Here is an 18,576-nt window from a genome sequence, read left to right as displayed (position 1 = left end):
ATGATTGCACTCCAAAGTAATTCATCATCTGAGAGACACCTTGAGAGGGAGGATGGAGATCAATAGATAAATGTGAGTGTCTCTCCCTTTCTTTCTGGCAAGTCTGCTGTGCATGACAGAGAGTTTCTATATAAATAAAACTTATATATAAAGTCCTATTTCCTCAGCTCCATCCTGCTCCTGTCAGTGCAATGAGCCCATTCCTATCAGGTACAAGCCTGCTGCTTCCAGCTCATCGCATTGAACCACAGGCTTAAGGGGACTTCAAAGCGTAGCTATTTACAAACTGGTCAGTGTATCACTGATGCTTTCTAACAGGCCTGGAAACAAAATCAGGTTGGAGGTTAAATACACAATCTGGACCCGCACCGAAAGCAAGACCCCTAAAGAGAGAATATACTGAGTTTGTTTTACAAGGCACTTTTAATGCTACAATCAACAAACATTGCACGCATCCCAAACGTGTTTTTTTTTTATTCTGCCAACAAGCCGCCGACGGGATGGGATCCCTGCAACAATCCGTGAGTTGCTCTCAGCACAGTTTCCCAGGCGAGATGCATGTGCACAACTGTTTATCTCCAAACATCCTGCCAAGTGGGCCACGCAACAATGTGATGTACTCCGCCATCTGCAAGGGGATTGTGACACGGGACCAGTGTTATCACTGGATCTCGTGGATTCAGCAGTCTGCAGGAAGCCATTGTACCACAGATAATGGAAGGTTTTTCCTCCCAGCTATTCAAGTCCAACCTGCTGTGTAATTGAAGCTGTACAATGGCATATCCAAACTCAGTTTCCACCATTCATTTACTGACTCCCCTCCCCAACCCTGAACAGATTACATTCCTTTTCATTCAGGCACCACCTTGGCTTAAACCTCGAAATGCCTTTTTTCTTTTTCCCATTACAAGGCCTGCAATTCTTCCTTTTTATTTTGCATTTCTTTTAAATGTGCAGTAATTAGAGCTTCAGTCCACCTGTGGATTTCCCACTCACACACAGATTGACACTTCAGGAGGAAATCCAAATGGATCCAATTTCATGCTCCCCTGTTTTGGTAATAATGGTTAAGCCTAGAATTTTGCTTCTGAATTTCAGCATGTTCAGAAAGTTTGTGCGAGTGACATGATATCCTTTCTATTCTCCAGCCGTGCTCAAGGTTGTTTAATGTGAACACTAGTTCTGGACCCATGCTCTCCAGTTAAACAACCTATTGGCAGTTAAGAACACTTCACCGTGTTCTTAATAACTGGAACATGCCATCCCTTCAAGAACCCATTCAACATATCCACTAACTCATTCAGCCCATCTTAGCTCATCCATACAGTCCTCCCATCCCAGCATCCAACTGGCTCTTCAATGCTTTTCGGCTCTGCCATCCTACCCAAAAGGCCATTTCAATCATTGCTCACAAAGGAGTGGTTCCTGACGTTTGTCCACATTTTCCTCTCATCAATTTGAACTTGCCCCCTTTGTCCAAATAGAATCATAGAGGTCTACAGCACAGAAAAAGGCCCTTCGGCCCATCGAGTCTGCGCCGGTCAAACAAGTACCTAACTATTCTAATCCCATTTTCCAGCACTAGGCCCATAGCCTTGTATGCCATGGCATCGCAAGTGCACATCCAAATACTTCTTAATGTTCGTAGAACCTCTCCTCACAAGTTAGACAACTCCCAAAGCCAACCCAGTCACTCTTCTCTGAACCCTCTCTAACCCACTAATGTCTATCTGAAGGTCGTTGCCCCAGACTACGGACAAAGGGGTCATCCTCAAAAGCCTCACCCTCCTCCCGATTTCTCATTCCCCTCGGCGTCAGGCCTCCAGCAGCCTCCTTTTGTGGGGGTGACAGGAAGGGGTTAACTCTGCTTCTCCACTGCACCCCTCCCCCCACCAAAATATCCTCTCTCAAACTAAGGCCCCATTCATCCATCACGCCTGTCCTTGCTAACTAACCACTGGTTTGCTGTGTCTCTTCCCCCACCCCAACCACAAGCATTAAATTTGAACTCCACACCTTAATTTTAAATCAGTCCCATGTACTTATCCCACCTCACCCCTGCAATTTTTCTCCAAAACACTTCAGTTTACGGACTCTGACCTTCTTGCTCCTCTTGTCACAGTCCCAGGCTTGACTCCCTCTTACAGAAGCCTGCAGCTTTCCTCTGTGCCTCTCAGTATCCTCCAAAGGGCCCATTGGGCACCCCTCTTCACTGCCTCCTCACAAGCAGCAACCCCAACTGCCCCATCCCACTCTCTCACCGACCTTCCTGCTCAGTGTGCCCGCTGGGGGCTCATCCTGCCAATCTTTTTCCTGTCCAACTCACCCCTCCCATTGCTGACCCTGTGGGCTCTGCCAGCGGATCACTGCTATTCTCCACATCTCCCTCCAGAATGTCCATTCACTTGTGAAGAATGCCTTTGCCATCCATGAACTCATTGTGGATGAGTGGATCAACATCATGGCCCTAATGAAACCCGGCTGAGGGGTGATGACACCTTTGCCCTAAATAAAGCCTCCCTGCCTGGCCCTCTCTTTCACCACGTGTCCTGCCCACACTTTGATAGTGCTGATGCGGCCCTCATCACCAAATCACACCTTGGCCTGATCTTCAACTCCTCTGGCACTTTCTCTTGCTTTGAACATCTCACCTCGTTCCATCCCTCTTGCCTCTCATTTAAAATTCACCACCACCAGTGCAATTTTCTCACCGCGATATCTTCACTGCTTTCCTCTCTCAGCCTCTGCACCGAGTGACTTCTCATCCTCGGTGGTTTCAATCTCCATCTCAACTCATGGTCCCGCTCCTCCAAATTCAGTGTCCTCTTCATCTCCTTTAATCTCTCCCTGCATCCCCAACCCAAATTCACAGCTACCGCCTTGACCTTGCTACTCCCATCATATCAATCATGGAGAAGGCCTTTTCTGATCGCTTCCTTGTCTCACTCAACACTCACATCTGCTTCCCCCTTCAAACCCTACTTCCTTCTGTTTTCACCTCTGGACAAAGTCTCTGCCATTTCACTTATAACTGCACTCTCAAAATCCCATTTGACTATTGACCCTCCATTCACTGCAACCTTTCTGCAGCTATCAACACCCTGGTGGTTACCACTGACCAGAAACTGAACTGGACTAGCCATATAAACACTGTGGCTACAAGAGCAGGTCAGAGGCTGGGATTCTAGTGGAGAGTAACTCACCCCCTGACTCCCCAAAGCCTGTCCACAATCTACAAGGCACAAGTCAGGAGTGTGATGGAATACTCTCCACTTGCCTGGATAAGTGCAGCTCCCACAACACTAAAGAAGCTCGACATTATCCACAACAAAGCAGCCCACTTGATCGGCAGCCCATTCACCATCTTCAACATTCACTCCCTCCACCACCGACGCACAGTAGCAGCAGTGTGTACCATCTACAAGATGCACTGCAGCAACTCACCAAGGCTCCTTAGACAGCAACTTCCAAACCCACGACCACTACCATCTAGGAGGACAAGGGCAGCAGACACATGGGAACACCACCACCTGCAAGTTCCCCTCCAAACCATACACCACCCTGACTTGGAAAGATATCACCGTTCCTTCACTGTCACTGGGTCAAAATCCGGGAACTCCCTTCCTAACAGCACTGGTGGTGGTGAATTTTAAATGAGAGGCAAGAGGGATGGAACGAGGTGAGATGTTCACACCACATGGGCTGCAACAGTTCAAGAAGGCAGCTCACCACCACCTTCTCAAGGGCAATAAATGCTGGCCTAGACAGTGAAGCCCAGATCCCATGAAAGGAGAAAATAAAAAGCAACCAATCTGGTCAACCGCAGCCTCAACTCCACCTTTGATGCCACAGTCCCCAATAAACCATTACTCTCTCTCCCTTGCTCCCCACTCCACCCCACCCAGCCATTTTCCCCAATACTGCCCTCGTCTGTGCTCCCTTAGGCCCAATGAATGCAGACTTAGAACATAAGAACCTAAGAACTAGGAGCAGGAGCAGGCAATTCGGCCCCTCGAGCCTGCCCCACCATTCAATACGATCATCAATTGAACAGAAGTGCCAGATCTGGCTGGACCACATACAGTGCTATCAGGGCCTGCTGTTACCTTCTAAAACTGCTCCAGGATCATCCTGGAATGTAAAAGATAACCCCTCAGCTTCTTTTCTCAACTGAAAGCCACCTTCTTAAACCCCTCTCCCATGTGTCCTTCACCCTCACCTCCAACAACGCGCGAAAATCTAATGGGTTTTTGTCAGCAAGATGGGGAACACCCCATCAGCCGTCTCCGCCACATCCCTCCCTTCCACTAGCCCACCGGGCCAAACTTCCCCTAATCCACCCCGTGCCCTAGCCCTGAACTCTCATCTTTCTCTCCTATCTCCCCTCATGCCCTCTCTGAGCTCACCTTGTCCATGAGACTCACCTCCTGCTCCCTCGACCCCATTCAGTGTTAGCTTTCACATGTACGCTGATGATACCCAGCTCTACCTCACCCCCAATTCTCTCAACTCCTCCACTGTTGCTAAACTATCAGACTGCTTATCCGACATCAAGTACTGGATAAGCAGAAGTTTCCTCCAATTAAATATTGGGAAGACCAAACCCATTGTCTTTGCTTCCTTCCAAGAACTGTCCCCTGGCTATCGACTCCATCCCTCTCCTGAGCAGCCATCCAAGACTAAACCGGAATGTTCACAAGCTCAGTGTCATATTTCACTTTCGTACCATCACTAAGACTGCCTATTTCCACCTCCATAACGTTGCCCTTCTCCGCCCGTCTCAGCTTATCAGCTGCTGAAGCCCTCACCCATGCCTTTGTCACCACCAGACTTGACTATTCTAACACACTCCTGGTCGACCTTCCACATTCCACACTTTGTAAACTTGAGGTCATCCAAAACTTTGCTGCTCGTGTCTGAGCTCACACTAAATCCTTTTTCACCCATCATCCACGCACACTGACCTATAGTGGCTCCCAATTAAAATTCTCATCCTTGTTTTCATATTCCTATAAGGCCCTGTCCCTCCCCATCTCTGTAATCTCCTCCAGCCCCACAACCCTCTGAGATATCCGCATTCCTCTAATTCCACCTTCTTCAGCTATCTAGGCCTAGAATTTCCTCCCTAAACCTCTCCGCCTCTCTACCTCTGTCTACTCTTCAAAGATGCTCCTCAAAATATACCTCTTTGACCAAGCTTTTGGCTGTCTTTCCTAATATCTCTATGTGGCTCAGTGTCACGTTTTATTTTATAATCCTCCTTTAAAGCACCTCGAGACATTTGATTACATTAAAGGTGCTATATAAATAAAAGTTGCTGCTGTGCACAACACTCCCTCTAATGACTAATGGAAGTATCTTCCGCCACTTCAACCCCGTTCTTTATAGCCCTGTCCGAAATCTTTAGGCCTTGGCACCTTTGAAAAACCTTGATTTTTGACCAAGCTCTTGGTCACTTCTCCTAATCTTTCCCTCCCAGACTGAATATCTGTTTCCCCACTTCTTTCAGTTTGGTGCCTTGGGACAAGGCTGCTACATGCTGCTGTTCTTCTGATCGATCTACACCCCTAGGAACGCGAAAGTGCACAGCGCACTCACCCAATGTAATTGGTTCGGAGGGAGATCTCGAGCTCCCGCAATACTTTAGTTGATTCTTGCACTCGGCGCCTGAATTTCTGCAATCAAGAACAGAAGGGATGAGGTTAGCATAGGGTGCAAATTTGGTTGGTTCTTTGCTGGGGCATTAAACAGAGGACCATACAAAAGGCACAAGTGAAAAATAGTGCAACTCACCTGTAGGTGCACAGTTACACAATTGCAGACCAGACTGTTCACAACCTAATTGCCCCCGAGATGAATTTCTGGCCACAGCTCCACATTGTCACTAAGACCATTGATTTCTACCATTTCAACATCGCTCAACTTTGCCCCCCCCACCACCGTCTCAGCTCATCTGCTGCTGAAACCCTCATCCATGTCTTTGTTACCTCCAGACTCGACTATTCCAACAGATTCCTGGCTGCTCTCCCACACATTCTACCCTGCGTAAACTTGAGGTCATCCAAAACTCTGCTGCCCATGTCCTAGCTCACACCAAGCTTCCCCCGTCACCCCTTGCTGACCTGCATGGGTTCCCAATTAAACAACTGATCAATTTTCAAATTCTCATCCTTGTTTTCAAATGGCCTCACCCCTTCCTATCTCTGTAACCTCCTCTAGCCCAACAACCCACCAAGCTAATTTTAATTTAATTTTTAAAAATTTTATTTATTTATTCATTTCTCCCCCACCCCACCAGGCCATCTGTCACTTGTTTCCATGTTGTGCTTTCACAGAGCGCTGGCCCTTATTTTGCTATCTTACCTTTATGCCACTATTGACACTTTCTTTACTCTTCAGCACTAACGTCAATACTCCATTTGTCTTGTGTCCGTGACATCTTTGTCGATCTCTCCTCAGCTCCCACCCATCCCTGGCCTCCTATCTTGCTCCACTTGCTCCACCCTCTCAAATAGTATGAAATCCATGACAACCCCTCTTTAGCTCGGAAGAGTCATATGGACTCTGAAGCGTTAACTTTATCTCTCTCTCCAAAGATGTTGCCAGACCTACTCCAGCATTTTTTTTATTTTTATTTCAGATTTCCAGCATCCGCAGTATTTTGCTTTCAATCCTCCAAGATATCTCAGCTCATCTAATTCTGTTCTCTAGAGCATTTCCAACTTTAATCACTTCGCCATTGGTGGCCGTGCCTTCAGCTGCCTGGGCCTTGAACTCTGGAATTCCCTCTCTAAACCTCTCCATCTCTCTACCCATCCCTCCTCCTTTAAAGCACTCCTTTAAACCTGCCTCTTTGACCAAGCTTTTGGTCACCTGTCCCGATATCTCCATATGAGACTTGGTGTCATTTTTTGTTAAAAATAATGTCCCTCTGAGGTGCCTTGGGATGTTTTATTCCATTAAAGGCACTATATAAATGCAAGCTGTGCACATAATCGTGACTCAACCATATCTCTGACTCTCCCAGGAAGTTAGACAAAGGAATGGAGGGTATGTCGAATAAGATAACGCTGCTAATATAGTGATGGCTACAGGAGATTCTCAAAGATGGGACGCTGAATTCGGGATACATGTTTCTTATTAATTTAGGGTCCAGAGTTGCCACTTCACCACTATGTCACGCCCAGTGAGTGATCCACACCGAGTGATGCTGACTACACAGGTGGCGATGTCATTGGTTACAAAAAGCAACAGGGAGGTGTCACCAGAATGATAGCAATGCAACAGGCATGTGACAACTTCAGGAAAACCAATTCTGCCGATGCACAAACATGGTATAAGGATACCAGGGGTAATTTCCTCCTTCACTGCCCTGGGCAATAGCATGGGGGAATGAATTGCCCCACCAAAATAAGAGGGACAGAAATCAGACGGGTTCTAAAACGTTTGGGTTTTGACCACATTAGGGTCCAACCCAAACGGTGAAAGTGAAAATCCCACATGCCCTCCCCTCCACTTTTATTTTCACAAGATACAGATATAGAAGAAGCTGCATTTTGAAAACAGCAAATCAATTTTCCCCCTCATTTTCTCCTCGACGTCTTTCTTTGCCCCCCATTCAGAGGGCTGGCTTCTCTAAACACTGGCCTGGAGCTAATCACAGAGTTGTGGATGATTTATACAATACGTTGGATTTACAGCACAGAAACAGGCCATTTAGCCCAACTGGTCCATGCCATGGTTTGTGCTCCACCCGAGCCTCCGCCCATCTTATCAGCATATCCTTCTATTCTTTTCTCTTGCCTGTGCTTATCTAGCTTCCCCTTAAATGTATCTAGGTTAATCGCCTCAACCGCCTGTGGTAGTGAGTTCCCCATTCTAATCACTCTCTGGGTAAAGAAGTTCTCCCGAGTTCTTCATTGGATGCGTTAATGATTGCAATCAATCATTTGCCTTCCCTTTCTCTCTCGTGTGGCAAAACCCACATCGCCAGAACCCAAAGGAAGCTTTCGAACCCATTGTCCATTGGATTGTGTGAGGGAATCCTTACGCCAACTCACTGATCTACCAATCAAAGACAGCTACAATTGTTACTTGGCCCTCTGGGCCAATTCTTAGTATGGACAAAGACATGTTTAATTATTGGTGAATTTGGGGCTCATTAAAGTGAGGGTCAATGGTATCAAGATTTGAAATACCTGCACACTTAGGGGAGACAGTGGCAAAGTGGTAATGTCACTGGATGAGTAATCCAGAGACCCAGATGAATATTTTGGGGACCTGGAGTTCAAATCCCACGACAGCAGCTGGTGAACTTTTTGTTTTTATCTTTGTGTTTAATTGACTGCCACCTCTCTTCAAGAAATGCCCTCTTTGAAGAAGTACGGTTCTGTCCTCCGACAGGATTTCCGACTGTCTCTTCTGCCCTGCTCACCTTCATTGCTTTCCATTTCTCTCCTGGTGTTTGACAAGGTGTTTACTAAAACCCGCTTTCACAGCCATATCTCCTTTCTCAGTGACTGTCTCCGTCTCCGACTCACCCCACGTGGTTTTCAACTGAAATTCCATCCCTCTTGTTTCGAACCCACCCAGGATTACAGGTATCTCCGGGACATAAAACGTTTCTCGGACTGCTGTTCCCGTCGCATTCTGAGATCCACACTCAGTGCCATGCGCCGCCATATGAACACACTCGACCTCTCCCTCCAGCAGCACCGCCGCACCCTTTTTCAAAGCTGCGCGTGCCCCCAGTTTCATTTTATTCTTCGCCTCATCCGTCGCCTCAACAAGAAACTTTTTCTCTTTCTCTCAAGTGCTAAGGAACGCAAGCTCCAACAACTCATCGACTCCAACACCCATCTGGGACCCTCCACCTCTGCTTGTCCCTCCGTCCTCACCCCATCTTCCAATCTCAGCCCCAGCCGCATATTCACTATACCCCCTGACCTTCCCCTCTCCGATGCTGAACGTTCAGTGCTCAGCAAAGGACTTAGTTTCATACCCTTACGCCCTCATCTCAATGAATTTCGGGCTCGGCATGATGCTGAACTCTTCTTCCGCCGTCTTCGTCTCCGTGCTCACTTCTTTGGGCAGGAGTCCTCTCCCCGTTCAACGGATCCTTTTACCCACCTCCAATATTCTCCCTCCACTTGGACCCCTCCCTCTGGATTCTTACCTTCTCTTGATCTTTTCATTGAGAACTGTCGGCGTGACATTAGCCGTCTCAATTTCTCTGCTCCTCTCACCCATTCTAATCTGTCTCTCTCTGAACTCACTGCACTCCGTTCTCTCAGGTCCAACCCCAACATTGTCATCAAACCTGCTGACAAGGGTGGTACTGTTGTTGTCTGGCGCATTGACCTCTACCTCGCGGAGGCTGAGCGTCAACTCGCAGACATTTCCTCCTACCTCTCCCTGGACCATGACCCCACCACAGAACATCAAGCCATTGTTTCCAGGACTGTCACTGACCTCATCTCCTCTGGAGATCTTCCTCCCACAGCTTCCAACTTGATAGTCGCCCAACCTCGGACGGCCCGCTTCTACCTCCTACCCAAAATCCACAAACAGAACTGTCCTGGCAGACCGATCGTGTCAGCCTGTTCCTGCCCCACGGAACTCATTTCTCGTTATCTTGACTCCATTCTCTCTCCCCTTGTCCAGTCCCTTCCCACCTACATCCGTGATTCCTCTGACACCTTACGTCACATCAACAATTTCCAGTTCCCTGGCCCCAACCGCTTCCTCTTCACCATGGATGTCCAATCCCTCTACACCTCCATCCCCCACCAGGATGGTCTGAGGGCCCTTAGCTTCTTCCTTGAACAGAGGCCCCAACAATCCCCATCCACCACTACTCTCCCCCGTCTGGCTGAACTTGTTCTCACCCTGAACAATTTCTCCTTTAACTCCTCTCACTTCCTCCAAATAAAAGGTGTGGCTATGGGTACCCGCATGGGCCCCAGTTATGCCTGTCTCTTTATGGGGTATGTGGAACATTCCTTGTTCCAGTCCTACTCCGGCCCCCTCCCACAACTCTTTCTCCGGTACATCGATGATTACTTCGGTGCTGCTTCATGCTCTCGTCGGGACCTGGAAAAATTTATTAATTTTGCTTCCAATCTCCACCCCTCCATCATCTTCACATGGTCCATCTCTGACACTTCTCTTCCCTTCCTTGACCTCTCTGTCTCAATTTCTGATGATAGACTGTCCACCAATATCCATTACAAGCCTACCGACTCCCACAGCTACCTCGACTACAGCTCCTCACACCCCGCTTCTTGTAAAGACTCCATCCCATTCTCTCAGTTCCTTCGCCTCCGTCGCATCTGTTCTGATGACGCTACCTTCAAAAACAGCTCCTCTGACATGTCCTCCTTCTTCCTTAACCGAGGTTTTCCATCCACGGTCGTTGACAGGGCCCTCAACCGTGTCCGGCCCATATCCCGCGCATCCTCCCTCACGCCTTCTCCTCCTTCCCAGAAACATGATAGGGTCCCCCTTGTCCTCACTTATCACCCCACCAGCCTCTGCATTCAAAGGATCATCCTCCGCCATTTCCGCCAACTCCAGCATGATGCCACCACCAAACACATCTTCCCTTCACCCCCCTTGACGGCATTCCGAGGGATCGTTCCCTCCGGGACACCCTGGTCCACTCCTCCATCACCCCCTACTCCTCAACCCCCACTTATGGCACCTCCCCATGCCCACGCAGAAGATGCAACACCTGCCCCTTCACTTCCTCTCTCCTCATCGTCCAAGGGCCCAAACACTCCTTTCAAGTGAAGCAGCATTTCACTTGCATTTCCCCTAACTTAGTCTACTGCATTCGTTGCTCCCAATGCGGTCTCCTCTACATTGGAGAGACCAAACGCAAACTGGGCGACCGTTTTGCAGAACACCTGCGGTCTGTCCGCAAGAAAGACCCAAACCTCCCTGTCGCTTGCCATTTTAACACTCCACCCTGTTCTCTTGCCCACATGTCTGTCCTTGGCTTGCTGCATTGTTCCAGTGAAGCCCAACGCAAACTGGAGGAACAGCACCTCATCTTCCGACTAGGCACTTTACAGCCTTCCGGGCTGAATATTGAATTCAACAACTTTAGATCTTAAACTCCCCCTCCCCCTCTCTCTCTCGCCCCCCACCCCCCACCCCCACTCCCCCGCTTTTTTTTCAATAATTTATATAGATTCTTCTTTCCCCACCTATTTCCATTATTTTTAAATCTAAAACCTTGTTAGTCTTTCCACCCCACCCCCACTAGAGCTGTACTTTGAATATCCTGTCTTCCATTCTTAATTAGCACTTTTCTTAGACAAATATCACCACCTTCAACACCTCTTTGACCCTTTTGTCTGTGACATCTTTTGATTATCTGCTCATCTCCACAATCACCACACCCTCAATGTCTCTCCCCCCCCCCACCCCACCCACCTTAAACCAGTTTATATTTCTCCCTTCTTCTAACTATGCTTCAGTTCTGCCGAAGGGCCATGAAGGCTCGAAACGTTAACTGATTTCTTCTCCGCCGATGCTGCCAGACCTGCTGAGTTTTTCCAGGTAATTCTGTTTTTGTTGTGGTGAACTTTGAGTTCAATTATAAAACCTGGAATTGAAAGCCTGCCTCAGTAATGGTGACCATGAAACTATCAATTGTCGTAAAAACCCATCTGGTTCACTAATGTCCTTTAGGGAAGGAAATCTGCCATCCTTACCTGGCCCGGCCTACATGTGACTCCAGGTCCACAGCAATGTGGTTGACTCTTAATTGCTCTCTGAAATAGCCTAGCAAGCCACTCAATTCAAGGGTAATTAGGGATGCTGGCCTTGCCAGCGACACCCACATCCCATGAAAGAAAAAAAAAAACACTTGGCAGCAAACAAGCTGTTTTCTGACATTTACTTTGAGTGGGGTCTCTTGCTTGCTGAGAGGCCCTATTGGATTCTGACTGGAATTTCTGACCCGTGTTCTCCATGGGCAAGACTCCTCTCAAGGAGTAAGAAGTCAGAAAATTACTGTGTTGACATCCAGCATTCCCAGGTTGAGAACAATGCCAACTGTTTTATTACCGGGCAAGAAAGCCGCCTACCTTAACTCAGCACGCCAGCATTAAAATAGCAGCCGGTGCCCAATGTCATCACCGGGCCACGATCTGAAAATGTCAAGGACCCCGTGGTTCTGGGTGGACATTTAGCTCCCAAGTCAAAATCGCCAGGGGCGGGGGCAGGCTTCTGATAGCTGAAGGATAGATAAAGAAACCTGGGCACTTTACTGGGAGGGTTGCAATCATCTCCTCAATGCCAAAGATGAAAGGACAGTGCGATATGCCTTCATAGAAAATATTTTTAAATAGACACAGCTCATGTGTCATGCCACCATTTTAACTGACTTTCTCTGCATAACAAGCCCTTTATTCACAAGTGTGTAACGAAAGTTTCTTTTACCTTCCTGGTGACTCCTGGGTCCAAGTAGCTCTTCAGTTTCTGGATGTAGGTATGTGGAGGATTCTTCACCTGAAAGCGCTCCTGACAATGCAGACAGAAACAAAACAAACAGTCAAGTGGTCATTTAATCTCAAACACAACAGAGAGAAAAAAGAGAGAGAGAAACGAAAAGCTTTCTTCAAAATGCACCTGGCAAATGCAGGAGCAGCCTCAATCCAGCTTTTCAATATTGAGAATAAAATGTTTTCACTTCACACCTAGAATAGTGGGCTTATGGCTAAAGAACCAGAGGGGAGATGAAGAGAGATTTCCTTACACAGTGACTAATCGTCTGGAATGCACTGCATGAAAGCAGGTTCAATAGTAACTTGCAAAAGGGAATTGGGGAAATATTTGCAGGGCTTTGGGGAAAGAGCAGGAGAGTACCAGTTTATATTTCACTCCTCTCCTATTTTTACTTAGTTCTGTTGAAGGGTCATGAGGACTCGAAACGTCAACTTTGCTCTTCTCCGCCGATGCTGCCAGACCTGCTGAGTTTTTCCAGGTATTTCTGTTTTTGTGTATGGGAGTGAGACCAATTGGATTGCCCCACCAAAGAGCCAGCACAGACACATTGGGCCGGATGATGCTATGTCACAACAGATAAACATACAAGTAGTACAAATCATTGCAGACATTGCTGTACCTGGAGCATTTAACCCCCACCCCAGTTTTGTCTCCTCTCCTAAAAGGTGCTGACTCACACTGGGACGCCTCACCCAGGAAGCCATTTTCGAGCCAAGCCACGGAGTTTTGGCAGGATATTCAGGCACAGGAAGCATCACAACGAAGCCCGATTCCATCCTTGCTCAGTGTCCACGTATTCGCTTCCCACTGACAAGTGATCTGGGGACAGAAACCCTCCCCAAAGCAGAGATGCAAGGCCACCAGTAATTGCCTCGAGCCGTTTAGCAGCTTTGAGAATAGATTACTCAGGACAGACCAAGAATTGAACCAGGGTCCGTCAACTGTTCGTTACGATTAAGCACATTTACTCAATGAGGTGGTGGGAGGAGGCAAGATTGAATCTTCATTGCAATGCAAGCCTAGATTTCCTAAAGCAGCATTCATAATTCTGGTGAAAACAGTCTCTTGGGCATGCTCAACTTTCATCGTTCCATCATTGGCGACCATGCCTTCAGCTATCTAGGCCGAGCACTGGAATTCCCTCCCTTAACCTTTCCGCCTCTCTCTCTCTCCCTCCTGCTTTCAAATGCTCCTTAAATTCCCTCTCTTTGACCAAGCTTCGGCTCACCTGCCCTAATATCTCCTTATATGACTCAGCATCCACTCAGGCTTGATAACACCTGTGAAGAGCCTTCTAATATTTTACTGTTAGAGATGCAAGTTTTTGTAGTCCATTGGACTATGTGGGGGTTTTCGGGGGGTGGGGGGCAGGCAAACAGAATGGATATTACAGCATCATGTATCTAAACTCATCGGCCAATTTTTCAAATGGGTACTCCTGTTGGGGAGCCTCACCCCACCGGGAGTGCGTATTATGGAACTGCACGTACATTTCCCCACTATTTTCCAACCATTAAAAAGAGTGGCAGAAAATCATTGGCAGCCAGCTGTGATTTATATCTGCTGCTGCCCGCTGAGGTTCCCTAATGGGAGAACGTATCCAAAAACTTGGCCTTGTGAGCCTAAGGCCCAGGCTGACCAATTTTGCCCAACCTCATTGCCCATATCTGAACCCTGCACTGGAGCCTTTTGGAAACAGGGCCTGCGGACTTCTCCGATGCAGCAATCCTAGGCCAGTAGAGTTTGAGTGGCTCAGGTGCTGGCACAGAGGACCAAGCCGGATGCTAATCCATGCAGTTGATGGCACAGCCGATCCCTGACAAGTCTCATGTCAGTAGAACCATTCCCTGAAGAGGGGAGAGCGTGGGGCCTGAAACAGAAGCTCATCAATGGAAAGCGAATTCCTGAACAAGTGTTCCAAGGTAACATTCCATCCCCCAACCTCTCTCACCAAAAATGCTCAAGGATAACAGCACTGGAGGTCTCTATATATCTTAAGTGGGCTAGACAGGTCCCAGCAGATTGGAAAATCACAAATGTGACACCTCTATTCAAGAAAGGAGGGAGATAGAAAACAACAAACTGTAGGTCAGTTAGCCTAACATCTGTCATTGAGAAAATGTTGGAATCCATTATTAAGCAAGTCATTTGGAAAATCATAACAAAACCAAGTTGACTCTACCGGATTGTATGAAAGGGAAATCATGTTTGACAAACTTATTTTAGCTCTTTGAGGATATAACAAGCAAGGTGAATAAAGGGGAACCAGTAGATGTAGTGCATTTGGGTATCCAAAAGGTGTTCAATAAGGTGCCACGGAACTGCAAAAGAGCTCATGGTGTTGGAGGTAGTATATTAGCATTGATAGACGATTGGGTAATTAACAGGAAACAGTGCTGTAATCAATGGGTCATTTTCAGGTTGGCAATTTTAACTGGATGAGTACGACAGGGATCAGTGTTGGGATCTCGACTGTTTACAATCTATATTCACGACTTGGATGAAGGGACAGGCTGTATTGTGGCCACACTTGCTGATGATAGGTAGGAAAGCAAGCTGTGAGGACACAGTCTGCAAAGGGATATAGATAGGTAGAGAGTGGGCAAAAATTTGGCAGATGGGAGCATAATGTGGGAAAATGTGAGGTTATCTACTTTGGTAGGAAGAATAGAACAACATGATATTATTTAAATAGAGAAAGACTGCAGAATGCTGCAGTACAAAGGGATCTAGGTATCCTTGTGCATGAAACCAAAAAGTTACCATGCAAGTACAGCAAGTAATTAGGAAGGCAAATGGAATGCTAGTCTTCATTGCAAGGGAGAAGGAGAATAAAAGTAGGGAAGCCTTGCTACAACTGTACAGGGCATTGGCGAGGCCACATCTAAAATACAGTTTACAATTCTGGTTTCCTGACTTAAGAGGGATATACTTGCATTGGAGGCAGTTCAGAGAAGGTTCACCAGGCTGATTCCTGGGGTGAAGGGATTGTCTTGCGAGGAAAGGTTGGACCTGTACTCATTGGAATTCAGAAGAATGAAAGGTGATCTTACTGTAATATGTAAGACTTAGAGGGGGCTTGAAAGGGTAGATGCTGAGGTGCTTCCCATCGTGGGGGGGAATCTAGAATGAGGGGGCATAATTTCAGAATAAGGGGTCATTAATTTAAGATGGGAACGAGGAGGAATTCCTTCTCTCAATGGGTCGTAAATCTTTGGAATTCTCTACTCCAGAGAAGTGTCGAGGCTGAGTTATTGAATATATTCAAGGCTGAGATAGAATGATTCTTGAGCTATAGGGGAGTCAGGGGTTATGGGGAACAAACAGAAAAGTGGAGTTGAGGGCAAGATCAGGTCAGCCACGATCTTATTGAATGGCAGAGCAGGCTCGAGGGGCCAAAGGCCCTGCTCCTGCTCCAATTTCTTATGTTCTTATGACTGGATTCTAAGTACCTGGTCACAGATGAGATCCCATTTTTTCTCATTGTCATATTGTCGTAGTAGCCGTGCTTTATCTGGTGGAAGGTTCATAGAGTTCTGCAAAGCAAACAGATACAATGCTGTTAATTTCCAGTGGGACAGATTGACAAAATTAAAGTGAACTCCTACATGTATGCACGCAAACATAATCACTGAGCAATGTTCAAAAATCTGGGGTAGATTTTCAACTGGTCACCCCAGGTGTAAAACTGGCACTGTGGATCAGGTGCCCTTTCTGGTACCTGCCTGATTTTCATTAAATCGATAGCAATGAAAATCAGGGCACTTCTATTGTGGGGCACCCGATCCAAAATGCCACTTTTATACCTTGGTGGCATGTTGAAACTCACCCCCTTGTTTCAAATGCCATCAGCCCTCCCCGCAGTGCGCTCAGGAGATTGTTGGCCCATAGGTTGTCAAGGAGAGGGCCGATGGGTGAGCAGGACCGAGTGTGCAATAAGATACGGGCAGCATGGTGAATGATCGCTGCTAACCAACTGCCCACACCACTGAGGCGGAAGTTCAGAATCTCATCAGGGCGGTCGATGTCGAGTCTGTGTCCCCTCCATGTCATGGTGCCTGATCTGAAGAGTTTCTCTCCAGCAATGTCATTGTTCTGCCATGCTGATTAAGCCAGACTTTCGAGTTCAGCCACCGCCCCTAACATTCTATGCCAAAGCCTTGGCTAACAGGACTGCATGCTGCAGCATAGAAGATAAAAACTAAAGAGAGAGGCTATGTTGGGCCTGCGAGAACACTCAAGTCATGTCATTAGCACACATACCAACCAGCAATTGAAACCAAAAGAACATTTTTTTTTACTATACAATACTGATACTGAACTCCCAGTGCTCTGGAGACTAAATTACTTTGTGCAGCTTGTGCCTATGTCAAATAGTGAGAAGAAACGGACTTGCATTTATGTAGCGTCTCATCCCAGCTCTCAAACACCAGCAGAGCTTCGCAATAAATGAACTGCTGTTAAACATGGCGGCCATTTAATGAACATCAAGGTTTTCCAAACAACATGATCGCTCAGTTCATGTATTTCTGACGGTGTTGATCGAGGAAAGATTGCTTGCCAAGATACCTCTTTGCCATCACAGGACCTTTAATTTGACTTAAACCAGTAGAGAAGGCAGAGGGAGCCTTGATTTCACATCTGATCTGAAGGGTGGCAGCTTGGGTGTCAATCGTGGATCAGTCAGCAGCACTCTTGTCTCCGAGTCACAAGGTTGTGGGTTCAGGTCCCACTCCAAAACTTGAGCGCAAAAATCAAGGTTGACTCTTACATGCAGCGCTGAAAGACCACCAGAGAAGCCGCCTTTCAGATGAGACATTAAACCGAAGCCTGCTCTGCCCCCTCAGGTGAGTGTTAAAAGATTTCAAAGCGTTATTCCAAAGAAGAGGAGCAGGGGAGCTCTCCCAGTGTCCAGGTCAACATTTATTCCTCAATCAACATCACTAAAATAGAATTTCTGGTCATTATCACAAGGCCATCTGTGGGATCTTGCTGTGCGCAAATGAGCTGCCGCGTTTCCTACATCACAACAGCAGCTACACTTCAAAAGGTTGGCTGTAAATCAGCTATAAAGCCCTTTGAGACAGCTGGCGGTTGTGAAAAGCATGATATAAATGCAAGTCTTTCTTTCCAAAGGAACATGAAATCCTGGAATAGAACCCGAACCGACAATTTTTCAGCTCAGAAGCCCAAGTGTTACCAGATAAGCCAGGCTGGCACACGAACTACAGGTTATCTCCTGACTTGTGTGATTGGTCACTATGCAAACACACTGGTGTTAGAGACGTATGTTGCAGGCATTAATTGCCATCACATTTCAGGATGTTTTGACCATTTTTGATTGGATTTTGATTTTGAGTGTAAAGAGTTGGGTTAAAATGTGCTTCTAAATTGAAGCTCACTTGTAAAGGGCAGGTTTCTCAAACAGGCCACATGCTGAGACGCACATCTGAAGCCAGACAAAGCCATCTGGCTGGATGACCTCAGCCAATGGGGCTTGTTAAAATACTTTCCAGCAAACATTACACCTTACAGATTGGAACACCTCATTCTTTCTTTTCGAGTTTGGCATGGAGCTCATTGGAATGGTTGCCCACACGTAGGCAGGTTTGATTAAGAGCTCCATTGGCCCACGCAGAATCGCCAAAGTCAGGAGGCAAATATCCTTGCTTCCTTCCCATTCAAAGCTTTTGAGTCAGCTGGCTTTAAACAGCAGTTTGTCTTTTGTTAAGGGAAAAGCCACGAGGGCACTTGCTGAGGCAGAGGGTCAAAATACTATAAGATAGTTAGCAGACCTCTTGCTTCAGTGAGGTCAGATAGCCCACTGAAGCAGGGTAGCATGGTGTATTTATTAGTTTCATATTATTTTGTGGGAGCAGGTTGCATCAAGTGATTCAACTATTGCTCTGTACATCCACCTTACTGCACAATATTCAATGCACAGTTCAATAATTCAAACCAGGCCTCGTCTCAGTCTGCCTCTGGAGAGACTGAGGAAACACCACGAGTGAACGGCGTGAATATCCAGTCCACGTCATAAAGGGAATTTCATTTTTACAC

The 18,576-nt window shown here is 47.0% G+C and overlaps 1 protein-coding gene across 5 annotated transcripts in view; it reads right to left on the bottom strand.

The window, feature by feature from the left end:
* The window catches only part of fmnl3 (formin-like 3), a 170,684-nt gene that overhangs the window by 75,964 nt on the left and 76,144 nt on the right, over positions 1-18,576 (bottom strand). For all 5 annotated transcript variants that reach the window (XR_013574129.1, XM_078534536.1, XM_078534535.1 and 2 more), the window contains exons 2-4: positions 15,969-16,052; positions 12,451-12,531; positions 5,599-5,675 (exon numbers count right to left, since the gene is read on the bottom strand). Coding sequence is in view for 4 of the 5 variants with exons in the window: in XM_078534536.1 (XP_078390662.1) it covers positions 5,599-5,675; positions 12,451-12,531; positions 15,969-16,052 (242 nt within the window). In the remaining variant the exon portion in view is untranslated. The remainder of the gene's footprint in view (positions 1-5,598; positions 5,676-12,450; positions 12,532-15,968; positions 16,053-18,576) is intronic.

Source organism: Cetorhinus maximus, chromosome X (genome assembly GCF_964194155.1).
Source record: "Cetorhinus maximus chromosome X, sCetMax3.hap1.1, whole genome shotgun sequence".
NCBI lineage: Eukaryota > Metazoa > Chordata > Chondrichthyes > Lamniformes > Cetorhinidae > Cetorhinus > Cetorhinus maximus.
Note: the sequence above shows the minus strand (reverse complement) of the source record. Positions and strands in the feature narration are given on the sequence as shown.